Consider the following 21983-nt stretch of genomic DNA (forward strand, 5'->3'; position numbering starts at 1 on the left):
CGTGGCAGACACGAGATCTATGAATTTTTTATTCGCTTTAACCACAGTTCCTCCTCTGTATTGATTGTAAAAAAAAGGCAACCTGTGATATCAAAAGTTTCTGGTTTCATCGTCTTTAATTTTTTTTAATGGATGATAATGGAATGGTAACCCCGTCTGCGCTAGCGGTATATGCCTGCAGGGTATCAGTGATCGGTGAGAATGGGCACCAGGAAGGGATAATTGATGAGGATAAAAAGGCAGGTCAGTTAGTCCATCGTGACGAATTCAACGATAAATTAGTCACGATGGTATGCAGGGGGATTCGCGTTGAGGTCGACCTGATAGGATATATTGATATCAATGGGTACAAACTTCTTCATTAATAACAATCCTTTCCCACTTTCAATGTATATTAATTATATCCGCCGTATATTTCTAGCATAGAATAAGCCATTCCTTCTTTTCCCAAAAATGTCTCCCAAAGGTGTCTTAAAAGGCAATTAAGAGGGGACGAAGGATGGGCAGCAGCGTTCCTCTTAAAACATCTCTAAAGTCTAACTGCGGTTGCCAATCCGCCTGCCAAGTGTAACAACTACTGGCAAAATCTCCTAAGGGGAAAGCTTATGATCAGTAGTGGACAATTATGGGCTGATATTATGATGGTGATGACATTAACTAGAACTGTCAAGTTAAAACTAAGTTGTCAGCTTTATTTAGGTGCACAAATTGGAAAATTTCATTATTTTAGACTGTTATTTGTTCTTAGTATTCCGAGACAATAATCAAGCGTAGTCTAATTGAGATATTATCGTTTACCCTCATTAAATTTTATGAAAATATTTCAGTATATAAATGTTTTTTTGCTCAATGGCACTTATACAATTTTACCAATTTGAATAAAAATTTGTACACAGATAGATATAGCCAACATTAACAGATTATTTTTACTCTAATTCAAAGGGACAATGCTGCGTAATATAGCTATAAATGTAAAAGTTTAGGAATTAGCGCATTGGGATACCGCAAAAAATAATAAAGGAAAAACTAGTGATTGACGCATATCCGAAGTTGCTAAAAAAAAAAATTAAATTTTGCACAGGATTTTTTTATAGAACAAAGTAGACACTAAGAAGTGATTGGATAAAGTAATTATACAAACAGAGTAGTAAATAATACATCTGTTACTTTTCACACATTTATTTAAATTATAAAATATAATACGATCTCATGATTATTACAATAGATTTGCATAAGAAAAAGTCTAATATTTAATACTATAAGTAAATATATCACAACGTATCACATAATTATCAGACAATATCAGAGTAATACGAGCTGCGATACATAATTAATCGGTAACAGTGAAAAATTGGCACTTAACATTACATCAGTTGTCTGTATATTAAATATTTATTGTGTTATAAAAAACCAGACAATAATTTTTTTTTGAAAAAATCATACTATAAATTACCCCGATAGAAAATTGAACCCAGGACATTAATAATCCAAAGAAACATATTTATATATTTCGCCATAAAAAACATTACTTGAAGTTCTTAATAAATATGTAATAGTGCATTTGATTTCTGTGTCTACGCAAATGTCCGAGTAGACAATATATAATGAATAATACTAAATTAAGCAACGCCTAAGGAAACTAACTAGACAGTTATATTATTATAAATATTTGTGTAAGGCGTAGACTAAGTTTAAATTAGAATCTTTTATATCTCGGGATAAGTAGAATAAACTTTGACATAATTAAAAATAGATATTAATTATTATATGTATATAAAGTATTACATATCACCTCTTAGCATAGTTTTATGTTTTATAGTAATAATAATTTGACGACATAGTTTACAAAACTTTAAAAATAGTCATGCAAGGCAACAGACAGAATAATCTTATAAATTTTTCACAAAATATTCACATAGATACAGTTTACAGATTAAATGTCGTTTTCGAAAATTCAATCGTGATTTTATAAAAAAAAAATGAGCGTCGTCAATATGAATTATTAAACTCATAAAATAAACAGTTCTTTCCTCATAATAGGAGGATATTTGTATAATATATAAGTATCTTCATATTCAAGATATGCATTTATAAATACAAACTAAAATACTAAATCTAATTCGTTTACTACATGTAATGAGACCAAATTTTCTCATTGAGTTCATAAAAATACAATTCATACAAACAGGTATTATTTGACCTTTCAAATAACATTGCATAATATAAAACAATCATTTTACATAAATTTTGACTGGACTATAATCTTTCCAGTCGCGTATTTGTAATGAACAGAAACAAGACATTTTAAAACGTACTGCACTCCTTAGTTCACAGATCTTCCATAAAAATAGAAGATTGCTTGGAACTAGTAACACCGTTTTCTTTTCCTTTTTTTAATGCCGAAGCAAAGGAACTACATTCTGCCAATTGATTAATCCAATGAAATTGATTGAATAATCTTAACTACATTCAAAGAGAAGATAACGGTGAAGTGTTTTAGGTACTTCTAATTTCTCAACAAGATCAATGAGGGAAGTACTAAAATACTTGCGAAGGAATATCCTACACTGTGCAATCAAAGGAATGGGCATCTTAGCTCGTTCAGTCAGGATTTGTTTTTGAGCAGGAGTTAAGACATTATTTCTTTTTATCATGCACAGGTCGAAGGCTTCTGCTGCTTCTAGAAGGAGGTAGAAAATGTGCTGGTATTCTGCAGCGGTGACGTTCTGGAGATGATTCAAAATGCCATCCGGGTCACGAAATTGAGTTTTCATGATAACCTGGAATATTAAATCGATTGAGTTTTTTTTACCACTATATTATATTAACAATATAAATTAAGGAAACCTACTAGTTGGTATTTTAACTACTTTTTTCATACGTCATTACCTCTAACGTTCGCCTCCCTTTATGGTAGCACGTGCCCAGCAGTGAAATTTTAAGAAATTCTCACTTACCCTAGCTCCATATCTCAGCAGCAAGGTCACTATCTCCGCGCTGGGTTCCGGGTTGCTGGCTAGGTACTCAGCGAGCGCTGGTCGCAGCTGTGTCGCGTCTTCATCATTGTACACCTTCAGATTAGGGTCAGCTCCGCTTTCTAGAAGGATCTGAAATTACAGGGTAAGATGAGGAAGTTGTAGGGAGTTTTATTTTAGTAGACATTGATGCTATTGTCTCCAGGCTGTATCAGTGTACCACCATTATCATATCAGCCATTATAAGTCCATTGCTGAACATAGGCCTCTCCTATTTTACCATATTTATATGCCATAATTGCCATAAGGAACGCTCTCGAGCCACCTTCATCCGCTGGCTCCCTGCAATGCATTTGGGGTCATCATCTAGTGGGAAGTTGTCCAATACTGTGTCTGTCTATACGGGATTGCCACTCAAGAACCTTTTTTCCAGTTATCATCAGATCAGTGTATGCGGAAGGTTTACATATAATAATAGGCGATAAAAGTCTATTAAGAATATCAATAATCGGCTCTAGGTAACGTTTTCTACTAATTAATCTTGGCCATAACATAGGGCAAAAAGTAAGTCTTTAATATGTTTTAAGAGAGTATTCTAACAGTAGAACTAAACATTTTGCCAGATCCCAAGTCATTATGAAATTTTTTTTGTCTCGGTATCTTTCTACCTATATATCTTAATAATAATTTATTTAATACAAAAATGCTAAACCTCTTATAAATACAGCCATAAATAATAAATTTATTTGCTTCAAATAGGGTAGGTATCCCGATACCTATCCTACTTAAAGCAATTAAATTACCCCCGGATTTTATGTTTATTAAAGTTTCTGAAACCTATTTAGCAATTTACAGAAAAGCAAGCAAATGTCACATTAGATTAAAAAAAAGTTTGATTTCTCTAACAGAATGCTTTAATGGCCAATATGCTTGGATTTCATCATATATTTTCTATAAATTTTTCAGTCTTTTTTTTTTAATGGGTGATAATGAAATGGTAGCCCCGTCTGCGCTATCGGTATACGCTGGCGATGACCAATGATAGATGTTAGATGAGAATGAAAAGGTAGGCCAGTTAGCCCATCGTGACGAATACATCTGGAATTCAGCACGATGATTTCCAGGAGGAACCGCGTGGAGGTCGACCTGATTTGGTATATTGCTAGCAATAGGACTGGCAGTCCGCATTTGTAACAATCCCTTCCCCCCTCAATTTTTCAGGCAATATGACCAACTTCGACGGTGGACTTGACAATTACGTGCTGATGATAATACATTGAGGAGAGGATCCTATATGTTCAAGGAGAAGTAGAAGCAATTGAACTCACTTGAACGATTTCCTTCCTGCAAGAGATGTTGTCGGAGCACGCCACATGCAGAGGCGATCCTATCACTGAACTGGATGCGTTCACTTGCGCACCTGTAGTCGTAAAAAAATCGGTATAATTAAAATTGTGTTCCGCAAACAAAGTCGACGTCCATTGTGGCAAAAATTAGTTATTCTGATTTCAAAACTATACAATTAGACCGATTTTGATAAGACTTCTATTGGACCAATCTGTATATAATTTTAAATAAAAAAGAGTTTTTCGAATCGGTTTACAACTGACAGAGTTAAGAGGTAACAAATATAAAAAAAAAAGTATAACTAAATTGAAAATCTTCTTCTTTTTGAAATCGCTTGAAAATAGAAAACTACAGCTGAACTGAAACTGAGAAAACTCATTAAATGTTTACAGTTCTATTTTAAACACCTTATTCTGTAATCATTCATCATCATCATGTCACTGCTGAATATAGGCGTCTCCGTAAGGGGATTTTGCCAATAGTTGCCACGCTTGGCAGACGGATTTGGCAATCGCAGTTAGGCTTTGGTAATGTTTGTTTGTTTTGGACGCTGTTTATATATATATATATATATATATATATATATATATATATATATATAGACAAAGATTATTCTTCTGTTAGAGACTCATTTGCACTGGTCTTTCTCTTAGCTTTCAGATCAAACAGATGTACCAGATATAGAGGTATAACAAGAAAATCTTCAGGGAAGAGAAAAACCATGGACACATTGATTTCATGATTCTGTAATGTCCAAGAGCCTATTAATATCATTATCACATAGTATTGTTTTTTAAGTAAGTTCATAAGCTTGTTTGTGACTTCATATGCTAAAAAGTTCCCAGGAGACTCATACAGCTCGTTTCCATTGGCAAACTTACCAGCTGCTAACAGCATCTGCACCATAGGCACGTCTCCCTTGAGTATAGCCAGGTCTAGAGGACTGGGCTTGCTCAGTTCTGGACACTCGTAGTTGACGCGAGCACCTTGTTTGATCATCAAATTCACCACTTCTGTATTACCTGAAATAAATATTTCAAATAAGTAGAATTACCCAGAATATTTGTTTACATTATGGATTTAACATATCCTCATAAAGTACTCAGAAAATTATCGGAACCTACACAAGTAAATCTGATGCTTATGAATATAAATATTTTATTATACGAAAATCGAACCTGGGATCATTAGGTGATAAAGCAATATGTCAAGGGTTACTTTAGCTTACCAAAGTATAGCAATGTCGCAATTATCTGTCAACTTTCAAAAACAATTTATCATTTGTTTCAGTTTCTAATTGATTATTTAAAAGGCAGTTTTCATACGTTGCATATAATTTACCTCTAAAAGCTTTACACCAACTTCATGCATTGCTTCAGAATTTGGAATAGGCATATGACGCTACGGCTTCTAGAACTTACCACTGAGTACAGCGTAGTGCATCACAGTTCTGTAGTCGTTCCTGGCATCCGCCATCGCGTTTACATCGGCACCGTAGCTGATCAGCAGGAGAACAGCATCCATTCCCTGGGTGAACGACTACGAAATAATCATAATGCTCTTACCAATTACAATAAATTACAATAATAATATCATCAACATATATTTAATATAAAACAGATACACTTTTTATAATCCCACGGCAAAAATTGAATCGATGAACACTTCTTAAATTGACCCAACCGAAACTCGTATTCCAGGACCATTCTAGGTCCGCAAAGTAAGATATCTATTTTGTTCCTTCAAAATCATTAGGAAATAATCATGGTTCACCTCATAGAAAAGGTGGTTTTCGGCTTTTGGTATGAACTATCATGGGTGTTTTAATATATACTGCACCACTATTGTAGCGACATTCTGGCGTTCTCATGCCTGGAGATTAAATTAATGTCTTTTCCCTCAGTTACCTTTCGTTGTCTGGCTGCCTTCATTAATGGGGTTAAACCAGCACGATCTCTAGAGTCAGGATTAGCTCCGAACGTCAGCAATAGCTCCAAATACTCAGGATCTGAGACCAGATTGATCTCGGAGCCGAAGAAGTACCGCTTGTTGGGATCAGCACCATGTTCTAATAGAAGACGAGCCACATCCTGAAAAAATTTAATAATTAATTTCTCTCGTCTATAAATTACTTATTCGTAGATAATAAACGCTTAAGTGATAAGAGTAGGATTTTATAGACTTCCAGTGAACTATATAGCTTGAAGTGCTAAGATGGAAGCGAATATTTCTCGAGTGAAGACATTAGCAAACGTATTGTGTAAGACATCCTTCTTACAAGATAGAATTAGAACTACAAATATTGCAAAAAGTGGCTGAGAACTGTTTTTTGTGGCACTTTTGGGAAAGCAACCTTTTCGCCGTTGAACCATTCAAAAGTTGAGAAATCGGGCTTTGCTATGTGCCTCATTAAAATGATATGGATAGAAGAACGTACATAATGTTTGTTCCTTATAGCCAATCTGAGGGGCTCGTCGCAAAGCGTAGTCCGCGGGAACTCCTCACCAGTGTCAGGTCTGTAATCGACCGCTGCTCCGCTCTCCAGGAGCAACTTGACCAGTTCTGTATAGCTGAAGGAAAGCAAAGATAAAATAAGTGCCACAGAATCACTTCAATTTTTTGCTTGGTCTTAAATCTAAAATATCCTGACTCATGAGAAACTAGATAACTAATACCTGGGAGGATAACCCAGCATATCCAGACCTGAGTGAATACAGAATAGGTAGTTAGTTTCATGAATTGACACGACTTGACTGTAGTCGAACCCGCGAGATAATTAATGCAAAGCAATGTGCCTACTTCTGAACCACAGACGTCGTCAATATATTTTTTTCTGCAACTTATAGAAATGGAAAACAAGCTGACGGTCTAACTATTAGATCTAATATTGGTCCCAAAACTAATTGAGCTTTTTCAACTAATATACATGAAAGTTAAACCGGTGGTTATTACATTAAAAAAAAAAAAAACTGTAACTATTCACCTAAAGACATAAAAAATAAGACGGAAATCATAGATCATACAATAGTAAGTAAGTTCTTATGCTTAAAAATAACTTTCCTTCTGCATGTGTTATGATAAGAAACTTAGGTCCAAAATTTTCGTCTCCTAGCTCTAGTAACATGGGATGTCAATTGATCATTGTTCTGGTCTTGGAGGGTCACCAAACACCTCTATTTTCCTCATCCATATCCACATTTTATGTGTGTTAATTTTAGTTCAATCTAATATGTACAAATGTGAACTAAATAAAAAGCTTATAAAATTACATTAACTTCTTAAACTGGAGGTCTCATTCAGATTTGCGTTCCGGGCCTTTGATGGGTTTAGTCCACCACTGCCCTACTAGAATGGAGTTGATAGTTACTAAATGAATCAGCTTCTTTTTGTACAGATACTGACCCGTGTTCGGCGGACAGATGGAGTGCGCTGTACCCGCAGTCGTCCCTGGCGTTGACGTCACATCCTCTGACCAGCAACAGCCTGGTCGCTTCCAAGTATCGCTGCCAGATCGCGTAGTGCAGCGGCCTGAGACCTTGAGTGACTGGCTCATTTACCTGGAACACGTTGTGTAATTAGATTGATTATAGTCAAAATTTATTACATTTTTTCCCTAAAAATCCAAATTTTCAGTGGTAGCTTCATAAGAATATTATTGCATGGTTAACGTTTTAATTCGCTAACAGATCATTTTTTAAGTAAACAATCAGAAACATTGAAAATAATTAAATTGTTTTTGAAAATTCACAGACATTTGTGACGGTGCCACACTTTGATCAGCTAAAGTAGTTATTATTATTACCATTACCATATTAGTCGTTAAATGTCCACTGCTGAACATAGACCTCGCCCATAGACTGTCTCTAGTACTTCCCATTCCCATACTTGGCATTAGGGTGTTTTACCAGTGGTTACAACCACTGTTAGGCTTTGATGATGTTTTACCAGGGATGCTGCTGCCCATCCCTCAACTATTCATTTCCTTTAAGTTCCTTTAGACGCCTTTTATGACATATCGCCTCATATGAAGGGAAGGGGAGAAAAAACCCATTCTTGGCTGCGACCCTGTGGCTAACTAACGGATTGTTGGTTTATAATGGATAAGCTAAAAAAGTACTCAATCGATTTTAAAAAGGTTTTCACCTATAAAAAGCTACGAAAATTTTATCTACTCAAGCGAACCCGGGCCGGTTCACTAGTCTCTGATAAGGTGCAATATAACAATAATATTAGATCAGATTATTATTATTACTATCCACAATTCTTATACAGTAGGCAGAATTACCTTGGCTCCACAAGCCAGGAGTATTCTTATCTCGTCCAGTGGCACCATGCGTATGATGGAATCAGCCAGCTCCCTCTGGAGGGACTTTTCCGAGATCACTTCAGAAGGCATTGTACCTGGAAAAAAATGTTAAAAGTCTTTAAACATACTAATTCCATAAAAAAGATGTGGTCAAAATCCACTTCTAAATAACTTTGACTTGATCTTGTACCAATTTACTCTGTTTTGGAAAATTTAATATTTTCATAATTTTGGTAAGTTATCCTTTTAAAGGAGAGGCCTATATTTAGCGGTGGGCAGTTAACAGCTGATATGAATCATCATCAGATGATGATGATGACCTTTTTAAGAATTTACTGTTGAATATACATAATCCAGCCACCAGTTAAAAAATTTCAAAATTAGGTAAAGAGCAACCTATTAGGTAAGTGAGGTAAAAACTTGTAAACGCCAGATTTCTTTGCCAAATCGTTACAGATGACTGCGGTCTTGGATAAATGACTAATCCGTGTAGGTTTTCTGAACTAATCCTCTTAAATAGTACGTCTAATTAGAGGAGTCATTCACCTTCATTTTCAGTGTCATACACTTTTTTACTTCATGCGATTCACCTCTATTTCTGTATTAAAGTTGGAGTTCGTTAGTTGTTTCTGAGTATCTTTGTATAAAGTTTTTTTTTTTTATTTTTTTTTTATGGCAGTTAAAAAGACAAACTGCAATAGAAAATAGATGAGGCAAAATGTTGGGCCACTTTATAATGAATGAATGAATATTTATGTATATAGAACGTTACGATTATTTAAAGAGCATACTAGTAGGAAAAATAGAAGACAAAAGAGGGATGGGAAGACCGAGAAATAACTACATGGGACAGATAAAGGAAACATTTAGTGTCATGCTGTATAGGGAGGTCAAAGATATGGCCTGGGATATGGCTGGAAGAGAATACATGAATTAGTTGCACCGATAAGAGGAAACTTTTAAATAAGAAGAAGAAAATGGCAAACAAGCTGACGGCCCGCCTGATGGAAAGTGGTAACCGTCGCCTATAGACATGAGCAGTGTTTCAGATATTACAGAATACACCATCTTGCCCATAGAATCCCTCATGCGTTTTTAATGGATGATAATGGAATGGTAACCCCACCCGTGCTATCGGTATACACCGGCGGGGCACCAGTGAAGGATGCTAGGTGAGGATGAAATAGGTCAGTTAGCCCATCGTGACGAATTCAACAAGAACTGTTCACGATGGTTTCCAGGAGGAACCGCGGGGAGATCGACCTAATAGGGCATATTGCTAGCAATGGGGCTGTCAACCTCCATTGCTAACAATCCCTTTCCCCCCCTCCCTCATGCGTTACCATTATTGAGAAATTGTACATAGTCATTATACCTACTAATCGAATTAGTTTAATATAAAAACTAAATCTGCCCCTCCATCGCCATCCCTTAGTCGCCTCTTACGACAGCCACGAGAAAGGAAGGGGTGGCCTATTCTATGCGGGGACCACACGGCCAATATAATAACGTATAATATAATATAAAGAGACTCCAGCGCAATTACGTCTTTTGCAAATATTTTTCGCCACGAAACAAATCAAAAGCGAATTTAGAAATAAACGTAATTGCTACGTTTGCTATTACGCAAAAGAAAATATTAAGAAAAAATCTACGCATTAAATTTGAATATGATGTAGATTGCCCATTGAGGTCATGTTGTGTCGGGCAATTTGCCCAATACTGTTATAGATGTCGCTTCGCCATTAGATAAAACTAATGTTTATATAATAAATCAAAAAGTGTCTGGTACATAAAATCTTTGATTAATTTTAATTGAAGGAACTTTGTTTCTTTGGCAGACTTACAACGTTTTTTTTTGGTATTTTATGGTAATTTTTAGATCGGTCGTGAAGCTTTTGATAACATATAAAATCCCTATTGTATTTTTGCTCAATACAAAATGTTGGCCGCCACAAGTGGGGAAATTCATGTTTCTTTACTGTAAATCGTTTTGTTTGAAAACTTAATGTAAAGGTTACCAAGTTTTTGTCAACTTTTTATAGAGATACTTTCTAAATTAAATTAATAACGAATCGATGCATTCAAACATTACATTTCAACTTATCCCTTTGTTCATAAAAACATCAAATCTCTCATAAACTTATTTTAGTTATTGCAATGTTTTGTCTCTTTCTGCTGAGCTAAATTTCCAATTTCAAAGAATGTGATAAAACAGTATTATAATTAAAATATGCTTGTAGAAGGGGATTAGTTGATATTTTAATTGGACATGAGCAAACTGTCTAATAGTTTGGTTAATTTAATACAATTATTCGCTTATTTACATGAACATAAGAGAGATCGATAGATAGATACTCTTTATTGTTTCCTCCATAAGATTACAATAGTAAACTTATTATAAATATAAACAATTACAAGAAAATATTACACTAAGAAAACAATGGGCGGCCTTATCATTAAGAGCGATCTTTTCCATGCAATCTTTGTATGGAGAAGAGTAATTATAAACAGTTTGACTGGAGGCACGAAACTATGTTAGGTATGTTATGTTAGTTGAACTACAAATAAAATATTAATAGTTGAACATATATAAGTACATAATATTCAGGGCCCTAGCTAGACCCATGTTTAAGGTAGGGCAAAAGAAGTTTTAGGTAGGGCAGAAGTCATAATAACGTGACATCGAAAAAGCGAATCTGCCTCAATTTCTTGGGGCCTTTCATTTTAAGGTAGGGCATTGGGTCTTTTAAGGTAGGGCATTGGCCCTTTATGCCCCTCTCCTCTCCTATCTACGGCCATGATGACATTTCATGTGAAAGTGATACCGTTTGTTTCCTGTTGGCGCCTTCACGTCTCGACTACAATCGTCGCGAAATAATTTGGCATAAACATTGTGGTTGACGTATCCCGGACCATCGATAATATCCTCACGTCACGCCAGTTAGATTAGTATTAATGTGATACAAATGGCGAGGAAATGCGTCAAAGGTACGATCGTAATAAATAAAAAAAATCGGCCAACTGCGAAAGGACTCGTGTACCGCCATTTTGCCATTGTGTACTATAGAAATATTATACAGTATATATATATATATATATATATATATATATATATATATATATATATATATATATATATATATATATATATATATATTTCGTTTATAATATAATACAATATTTTTCGTTTCGTGATGTAAGTACAAATTTACGGTTTCGGATTTTCCCGTTTGCTCGTGCTGTACGACATTGTCTCTTGTCGCATTTTCGCATGATTCTAGGTTATCAGAAAGTACGCTATAGATTTTGATTCCCTTACAAATGTCCAAATATACGTTAACCACTGCCGTATATTTAGATTGTCATGATTTAGAAGTTAGATTAGATTTATTGTTTCATAGATCCTATAACGAAATTACTATGAGAATAATTCTCTTAAAAGATAGATATGCCTGCAAGTCGCCAATTTCAAGTAATTGTTTCATTAAAGTTTCGTAATAAACTTTTCTTTCTATTAAACAAAAAGTGACCGTGAACAAAGAAAGCAATTTTTTCCTTTACGTACTTCTAAGAAACACGATTGCCGCGTGGCAATGACACGCGTTGGACGGACGCCATTTTTGTGTGTTCTTTTTACGAATTGGATAATGAGCGAACGTCTTCAGATCACAAGTCATCACAATCACGGGACTTTTATTGATTGCGTGGACTTTGGTAGTTTGTTAACCTTATAATAACAACCCATTATCGTCCCACTGTTGGGCATAGTTCGTTACCCATTACGACGGTTAACCACCTATTGATGTTCCTGACATTTACGAGAATAGATAGCATTAAAAAATATGTTCAGTTTTAATACTGGTATATATATATATATATATATATATATATATATATATATATATATATATATATATATATATATATATATATATATATATCATACATAGACAATACCTGTTCGAGCCTGCTATTTTTTTATTGGGTGATAATGGAATGGTAACCCCGCCTGCTCTCTGCTCTATCGGTATACGCTGGCAGTTAGGGATGATAATGACGATGAAAGCATAGCCCATGTTAGCCCATCGTGACGAATTCCACTAGGATTAACCACGATAGTTTCCAGGGAAAACCGCGTGGAGGTAGACCTGTTAGGGTATATTGCCTGCAATGGGGCCGTTAGATCCCTATTACTAACAAAACTTTTCTCCCTGGAAACTATCTTGACTAATTCTTGTCGAATTCGTCACAATGGGTTAACTGACCTGCTTTAATCCTTACTTATCATCTTTTCATGGATGAGTTGGTGCTTCTCTTGCCATTTGCGTTGCAGTTTTATTATCATCCATTAAAAAAAGCCTTATCTACCAAACCGGTTAGATTCCGGGAAACTCACTAGATTCTTAGTTTTACACTATATTTTTCTACAATATTACCTCTCATAATAGCGGCACTCTTTTATTAAGTAAGTAATCAATATTGTCAAATAACGTTTGTGATCGAAGTCAAGACAATTACACACTAAAATGTTTGTAAACAATAAAGCCACGTGGCGACCTCTATACAATTTGAATCGATCAAGGTCAACGGCCTATTTAAACAGCCAACTCGTAAAGATCCGCTCAATTCATTATTTGACACAAAAAACCGTTTTGTCATCGGATCTCTATACACTGGCGCGCTATTTGGATGTTTTCCAAAAGAGAAAACCCGAGTATACTCGTATGTTGCTTTATTAGCTTTTCAGTGGAGAAAGGATGTAAATATTTTGTAGCGTCTAGATTTTTCGGTGGAATTGACCTTGCTAAAGACGCAAAAACATTAAATATGTTATCGAATCGATTGAACTAGTTCTATATTTAATTCGATTAGGTGTTCTTAATTCAAAAACAGGAAAGGGTGTTAGGGGGCCTATTACAAAGTTCGCAATAAAATTTACATGTCACTTTTAACCCTAGTACATTTTTTTAACGGGTGATAATGAAATAGCAACTCCACCTGCGCTAACAGTACTCGCTAACGGAATACCAGTGAGAGATGAATGTTGAGGATGAAAAAGCAGATCATTTAGCCTAGGGAGGATCTTATTAGTAGCAATCTCTTCCCTCCTTCCTCAGTATATTGCTAGAGACAAAGCACAAATGAGGAGAGATATATGCCCAGGAGTAGGTGGGACGTTAACAGGTTATTATAATGATGAGGCCCTAAGAGAAGTCATTGACATTTTTAGCTTCACCCACATACGTAAATAGTCTCATGCGGGTTCGCCGGTTCCGGAAATTGTTGAGATTTCTCTTCTATACTTAGGTATACGTATACGATCTCTTTGACAAGTCAATCTATATCATTCCCGGTGCCGACATCCTTTCACATTCCCCCATTTTAAAATTTCGTCATACTTTCGTCCAATGTTCTATCTAATTAACAACTAACTCGCTTTTGTCTTGTACTTTTGTATTGCGAATGCAATTTGCTAGTCAGGCAGGCAAAGATATTTTATCACTAAAGACTACTCTCATTTACATCTCTAACTTTAATCTCTTTCATAACCATTTGTGGTGTGCTTGCACGTGAGTTCCAGTGACGTGCATGCACACTACAACTTTCTTCTTCTTCTTCTTTCTTTTGCTTCTTATTCTTTTCCTCAGATGATCATGTTCTAACTTAGGTCTCATCATCTTGTTAGCAGCAACCCTTCAGCGCTGCATAAATGTCTATCAGGTATATTTACTATATGTCTACAATTGACAGTTACTATTTCGATCTGGGGCTGTCATTCTCAGTGAAACAAAAAAATATAGTACGCAATACTCTAACAATTAGGTCAAGATTCGAAACGACTTGCGCCTGCCAGTACTCCGCCTCGGTAACTCCAAGGCATCTCCATATATGTCCCGCCTCAGTTTATGTATTACAAAAGGAAATTGGCAAATGCAACGGTTATCCAACATGTATGGCGACTGTGTTTTATATTTCGAACCTCAGTGATTTTCCATCGGATGTCATAGATATTTTCTAATTTCTTTTCATGTGTTATTGTTGGCATGAAAATACTGGTGAGGATTTTATATTATATAATATTTCCGCGCCTTTTGATGCAATTATATATGGATGAGGAGAAATCTACCTTTAAATTATCAATTAAAAAAATATTCAAAGCTAGAATAAGGTTAGTTAGACGTTGTTGACTGGTTTTTTTTTTAATGAATGATAATGGAATGGTAACCCCACCCGCGCTATCGGTATACACCGGCGGGGCACCAGTGAAGGATGATAGGTGAGGATGAAGTAGGTCAGTTAGCTTATCGTGACGAATTTAACAAGAATTGTTCACGATGATTTCCAGGGGGAATCACGTGGAGGTCGACCCTATAAGGCATATTGCTAGCAATGGGGCTGTCAAATTCTATTGCTAACAATCCCTTTCCCCCCGTTGTTGACTGGTTGACTGACAGTTTTAAGTTGAATGTAACACTCAATTTGTCCAAACTTGGTGGCAAAATCTTAGAGTTCATTATAGATATATAGTATATAAATTTGTAATTTTATTTGGCTCTTTTGTTGGCTGTTCCTATTGTTGGCCAGTGCAATATCTTCCTGATGCATTGCAATGTTTTGAATTTTTTCACGACTATCAAATAGTATGTCTCTAGAATATTTGATGTGTTTGACAAAGATAGATTATATGTATTGGCAAGATTCTATTATTTTTCTATTTGAAAATGTTAAAAAATTATGAGCACTCTAGTGGACTAGTGAAACAAAGCTGATCAAATCAAGTTGAAGTACGAAATTTCTGTATATTTTTAATAGATAATTATGTTTTTGTACGTTTATTTACATTTGTACTCTATACTCTACTATTATTGTACTACAACTAGTCAGTGTGTGTGACTGTTAAGTGAGTTTTCTCGAATATATACGATGTGAAAGGGGATGCATTTATTAATTCCATAAAATAATCATTCTATCTAATATATAAAATTCTCGTGTCGCGGTGTTTGTTACCAAACTCCTCCGAAATGGCTTTACCGATTTTCATGAAATTTTGTATGCAAATTGGGTAGGTCTGAGAATCGGCCAGCATCTATTTTTCATACCCGTCAATGATAAGGGTGACCCACCCCAAAATATTTTTTTTTATATTTTTGACTAATTTTTTATTTTTATTTTATTATAATTTAGCATTGAAAAATACATACAATTTTAAATTTTCATATGTTCAATGATTTCTAATTTTCATTATAAAGGTGGTATTATTTCACCGGAAACACAATTAAGAATCATATAAATCAATCATGTTACTTTTAATGTCTGTAATTTACTGACGTCAATGCAAGGTTATAGCGGTCGCCGTCTACGCAATATGCCAATCAGATACGTGTTGCTATAGCAACGTATAAAGTAGAGCGTCGACAGGTGCTGTATGTAATGACATTGTAGAGACGTTAAGTTGCCATTAATACTACTGTATTATTTATTTATTCTATTTCTATTATTAGTATAATATTATAAGTTATATCTGATTGTTGACAAGAGTTAGAATTGATAACCGGAGCGTTACGTTAGTTATAAATTAAATATAGTTTCCATTTTAAAGTACATACAGGTTCACAGAGATGTATAATAATAAACTGTCTCTATTAATAAAATCAAAACCCGAGGTGAAACACCAGACGCGCAAAATGGCGTCGGTGAAACAAAATGGCCGAAAATAGATCAGTTCTCTGACCTCGTCCTTGACTCAGAACTGAAACGTCAAATAAATACGAGGAAATCTATTGTACATAAATCATCAGAATGCTCCTTCTATCTCCAGTTTTTAAATGATTTGTCTTCTTCTAATATTCTCTTTTTTTTTGAGCCATTTGTATCATAATTTATGTCTACAAATAGTAAATATTCTGAATTAGATGGACATCGTGAGTGTTAACTATTTCCTCTCGCAAGAGACAAGGACAGATTACGTGAGCTGATAGCCAACCAGTAGTTGAAGAGGCACTATAAGAAAAAAATAATAACAATAAACCATTTTAAAATACGTATGCCTTGATTTACTAGAAAATACCTACTGATAGTTGCTGCCCATCAAGCGTTACCATTCCATAAAACTAAGATGCTATGATTCCACCATTTAAACCGAAACACAGCCTTGCAATTCCCCTTCCTTTCCCATGGATGTCGTAAGACTATGAGAATTTAATGGTTAAGGAATGGGCAGCATTGTCTCTTTTAAAACATCAAAACCTAACTGCAGTAGTCAACCCGCCTGCCAAGCATGGGAGAGGCCTATGTTCAGCAGTGAAGAGTAACGGCGAATATCATGATGATGATGATGATGATGACAGCCACACAAGTGCACTAGCTTAATGGCAAGAACACGGGGTATAGGTAACCATGGCCATATAACTTTTTTTATTATTATTTTAAGGACTACCTTTTACAGGTATATCAGCCCGAGCCTGAACTGCTTTCTCAAATAAAGCTTTATCTACTTTCCTTAGATACGGAAAAAGACGAATTAATGGGCATCAATAATTTACAGAGTTGTTAAAAAAATTCTGGTTTAGATTCAGCTAACATAGATTGAATAAGACCAACATTAAATTTATTTAAGTTAAAGTGGCGCATGAGTTCTTCTCTTTCCTTCGTGTTTATACGATACTCTAATAGAATATGATGCACATCATCGATGGTATCACAAGTTTGACAATGGGGTGACCAGGATTAATAACTTTGTACGAACTCTTTGAAGTAAAAAAATGTTTGCGCTTCATACAAGAGGAATAACACCTGAGTCCTCAGGAACGCATGGGGAGTATCATGGGTGAAACAATATACTCTGTTATGTCCATGGTACTGCTCATGTCTATAGGCGACGGTTACCACTTTCCATCAGAGGGCCTGTCAGCTTGTAAGTTGTATAAAAAAATATCTATCCTTACTCTTCATGCAGTATTAGAAACCTACGTGAAACTGATGAAGAGCGTCAGGGGCGTCACAAAAGGTGTTGCAGTGATAAATGGCCGCCGTCAGCGATAGCGTGTTTTCAGTTGCCAATAGTGTAGTACTTTAAATACACGTGAAGATTTCCATTACGTACTTTTATATTCGAAAAAAAATAATTAATCGAACACGGCTCATTGATGCGTATAAAACAAATTGTAAACATTGTGTTATTTTCGTTCTTCATTATGCGCATTTCCGTCGGTCATGCGCCTACGCATCAAATGTTGACGACCGGTGGCGCCATGCGTCCGAATCAGGTCTACAGGTTATACGTAAGCATGGAATCCCCGTACAAAGCTTTATAGATAATAAAAATGGCTTTTAAATGTTTTAATGGCAAAATTTACAAGTGTCAAAGGTATTGAAAGATATTTTTTTATTAGACACCTAAGAAAAAGAACATGACGCCGGACGTTACTATCGCGTTGCATGCGGTAGCGATAACGTGTCTATTCATAGATTTACTTGCAACTAAAAGGGTTGGATTAGTCCTGACCAAAGTCGATAGCATGACAATGGATCGCAACTAATTTCACTAGTCTTAAATGTCGTGGCAGTTGCTCGCCCTCGGAAGATTGTTCGGATAATGAGAAAGCCTCGAGGCCTTGTACCCTAACCTTTGTGGTTGAAAACATATTTTATAAATAGTCTGAAATTAAATAACTACAGATATCACCTAGTTCTTTAGTATTAAAAGCTTCCTAATACCGTAACAATAATATTTACTTGGATATTTTTATTCTTCTATGCCAATAGTTTATGGATTTTTGTTTCTGGAAAATGGTCCTCTAAGATAAAAAATCTGTGATAAATATGTCAAAAACATATAATCCAATAGAAACTAGGATTTACTAGAAAATATTTTTATACTCGTGGTAATGGGAGAGACAGCTTTCAATAATTGGAAATAGCAGTCCCGTATATCGGCTCAAGTCGACCTCCGCGTGGTCGCTCCTACAAACTATTGTGGTTAATTCGTGGTGAATCGGTCACGGTGGCCTTCACCTCTCATCCCTGATTGCTAAAAAGGTATACGACCTAATTGGTAAACGACCCTTCTTTTCAATAATAGTCCGCCGAATAATATCAAGAAAGAAAGAAGGGGAAAGGGATTGTTAGTAATAGAGTTTAACTGACGCATTGCCATACAGCTTATCAGGTAGATCTCCACGCGGTTGCTCCTGGAAACCATTGTGATTAATTTTAGTGGAATTTATCATGACGGGCTAACTGATCTGCTTTCATCGTCACCTATCATCCCTCACTGGTGCCCCGCCAGCGTAATACCAATGGCGACAGCAGGGTTATCATTCCATTATCACACATTAATAAAATAGTATCAAGAGCTATCTGTGCTTGAATATTGTTATCATAAAATCAACGTCTTGTAATAGTATATCACTAATTAGAAATGTCTAGTGTATATCCTGGATACGTACCTATATATCCTATACTAACTATCGATGTGACGTCATCAAAATTCAATATGGCGGATTAAGTCACGGGTATTTTTTGAAACGCATCTAGTTTGTCAATAAACCATAGATAACTCGCAAGAAAATCGTCATAATATCTACGTCTCTAAGACAAAACATGTACCTAATCATTATTTTTAGATCTGTTTTTAATTTCTGTTTTCTTGGTCGACTTCATAAAGGAGTTATATCTCAAAACGATTATTTATTGTATTTATGTATGTTAAGCGATATCTTCGCTCATTTGGATTATTTTTATTTCTAATGAGTATATCCCCGTGTTATTACCACGCTTATTTTAAAGTCGGTTTTTAACAACACCTATTTGTTTTATTAAGAGAATTTTTTAATTGGTTTTTTATTATATATTTTTATGAAAAGCACTATAATATTGACTGAGATATTATAGAGTAAATAAAACAATTTAAATCATTAAATAAAATATTATTGGTACTTTATATCTGAAAATATTGAGTACGTAAGAATAACAAACGAAATAATTTCATTTATTTTATGCTTTTAATAATAATAATTTACTAAATAAAAGCGTATTTTGAAAAAATATCTTGTTTAGCCGCATACATGACTCACGTCCTGTTGCGAAATATAGTAAACTCAAAAAAATATAATAATTATCAATCATCGATGAAGTTTTCTTAATCTATTTGATGATTTTATTAAAACCATTATAAAACTCACCTTTTCAGCTGACCAAGTTTCACTGTAAACACCAAACTGTATAACACAATGCCTTTGTTTTAAAAAATAAAAACAATTACTTTATGAATCTATGACCTTTCCCGCGCGTTACTTTTATAATCAAGTATAACCTCAATTTTCATAAAACTAGCGTGAAATATTAAAGAATTTGTTAAAAAAATCAATTGTTTTGTATATCTCAGTCTGCAAAACTAACGAGCGTTCAGTTTTCTAGCGAAGAGTGAACTGTTTTCAAGCAGCGTTGGAAAATCAAAAGTACTGGAGGGAAGCCAATGTGGCGTCGTGCCAAGTACGAAGTTCGTTGCATGTGTCCAGTTGTAGGGTACTTGTGCCTATTACTAAATAGTTACTTTTTTATACAGTACTGATAGAACAGCCTGCTGTCCAATCAATGACGAATTTGATTCAACCACTTAATGATATACGTTTCCTAGATGAGTTTCCTAGATGGAGCGGTTAGACGGTGCTCCTCCGAGTACCGTCTGACCGCTCAATCTCCTAAGGTAAATATTTAAATATTGTTAAAAGTCTTTAAAAGCAAACACCACAAAGTTTAAAAAAAATATGTTGGTAAAGGGGTCAGGTCATTCTCCATACGATCTCGAAACAATGAGTCTAACAGTCCCATTGCTAGCAATTTTAGGCCCACCTCCACGGGGTCCCCCTGGAAATCATCGTGGTTAATTCTTGTGAAATTCGTCAGGATGAGATAACTGACCTGCATATATCTTCACCTATCATCTCTTACTGTTGCCTCGCCAGCATTACCGATAGCGTAGGCGGGGTTACCATTCCATTACTATTCGTTAAAAAAAAATAGTGTCCTGCGAGCGTATGACGATAGCACAAGCGGGGTTACCATTTCATTTTCACTCATTATAAGTACCCGTATACCTTCAGGTGTTCTTTAACAAATTCGCAATTTTGATTACCGCAAGCACGCTCGCTTACCCTACGTGATCGAGACATAATAAGATAGAGTAAGTATTCACAGTCTGTATATCTCCTTCGGCGGACAAAGATTTCAGCGCAACGAACTCTCATCTCATTATGGAACGATTCCTGAAGATGCTTAACAAAACTTTTATGTCGTAGGTATACAAATTATATTAAATTTTTTTTTTATGTAACTCAGAATGGTAAGCAAGCTGATGTCCTACCGGATGGAAAGGAGTAACCGTCGCCGTAGATATGAACAGTACCATTGACAACAAAGTATGCCGTTTCCTTCATGATGTCCTCCATACGTTGTCAATCGTGAGTTCTAAGGTGTTTTTTTTTTTACCATACCATTGGTATACGCTGGTATTCGCTGGCGGGGTACCAATGAAGGATGATAGGTGAGGATGAAGTAGGTCAGTTAGCCCATCGTGACGAATTCAACAAGAATTGTTCACGATGGTTTCCTTGGGGAACCACATGGAGCTATCAAACTCCATTGCTAACAATCCCTTTCCCCCCAGTTCTAAGGTGTTATGCCTCTGTACCTTGTAAATTCACTGCCATACCCCACCCTTCAAACCGAAACATAGCTATGCAAACACAACTGTTTCACGGTAGAAACACGAATGGGATAGAGGTACCCAAGCAAATGACTTAACCATTCCATTATCATCAATTAAAAAAAAACATTTTGACCTAAAGCACAGTGTGAAAACGACACGTCATTAATGTTAATATTAATTCAGTATACCTTTTTGTTTAATGGGGGGAAAGGAATTGTTAGTAATGGAGACTGAGAATTCCATTGCTAGCAACATACCCAACCAGGTCGACCTCCTCGCGGTTCCCCCTGGAAACTATCATGGTTAATTCCTGATGAATTCATCGTGATGGGCTAACTGGTCTGTTTTCATTCTCATCTATCACCCTTCACTGGTGCTCCGCCAGCGTATCCCGTTAACGCAGGCGGGGTTACCATATCATTTTCACCCATAAAAAAAATCCAGTATACCCAGACATAATAAATAGGTAGGTCCATACATCGATACATACTAAACACGAATAACGAACACCACGCGGACACAGTTGCGGGCATCAGCTAGTTGTATATAAAGAGGGTGAAGGATGATGATGATGCAGTGGACGGTAGGAGTTGATGAATAGACTGACATAGGCCAGCGATCCGCGACGAGACTGGACGAGCGT

General features: G+C 35.6%; 1 protein-coding gene across 2 annotated transcripts; it reads right to left on the reverse strand.

Moving 5' to 3' along the window:
• Positions 1-1163: 1163 nt before the first annotated feature.
• LOC113514352 (ankyrin-3-like) lies at positions 1164-20072 on the reverse strand. Of its 2 annotated transcripts, none has more exons than XM_026898420.3 (10): positions 19815-20072; positions 8608-8723; positions 7725-7879; positions 6760-6892; positions 6230-6412; positions 5744-5861; positions 5204-5344; positions 4304-4395; positions 2958-3107; positions 1164-2780 (listed from the first exon to the last, which is right to left on the reverse strand). In XM_026898420.3, the coding sequence occupies exons 2-10, from the start codon at positions 8716-8718 to the stop codon at positions 2460-2462; spliced, it is 1404 nt and encodes a 467-aa protein (XP_026754221.1). In that variant the 5' UTR covers positions 8719-8723; positions 19815-20072; the 3' UTR covers positions 1164-2459. The 2 variants fall into 2 exon arrangements, with proteins under 2 accessions (XP_026754221.1, XP_026754222.1); XM_026898421.3 differs by having other exon boundaries at positions 5744-5849; positions 19815-20071.
• Positions 20073-21983: the final 1911 nt, after the last annotated feature.

The sequence above is a fragment of the Galleria mellonella genome, unplaced genomic scaffold, assembly GCF_026898425.1.
Source record: "Galleria mellonella isolate WM207_F2 unplaced genomic scaffold, CSIRO_AGI_GalMel_v1 utg172, whole genome shotgun sequence".
Taxonomy (NCBI): domain Eukaryota; kingdom Metazoa; phylum Arthropoda; class Insecta; order Lepidoptera; family Pyralidae; genus Galleria; species Galleria mellonella.

Coding starts and splice junctions, on each gene's coding strand:
- LOC113514352 (XM_026898420.3), bottom strand. CDS start 8,718: ATGCCTTCTGAAGTGATCTCGGAAAAGTCCCTCCAGAGGGAGCTGGCT. Junction 6,893..7,724: donor CATCTGTCCGCCGAACACGG/GTCAGTATCTGT, acceptor GCTTTCCTTCAG/CTATACAGAACTGGTCAAGT. Junction 2,781..2,957: donor TGCTGAGATATGGAGCTAGG/GTAAGTGAGAAT, acceptor TTAATATTCCAG/GTTATCATGAAAACTCAATT.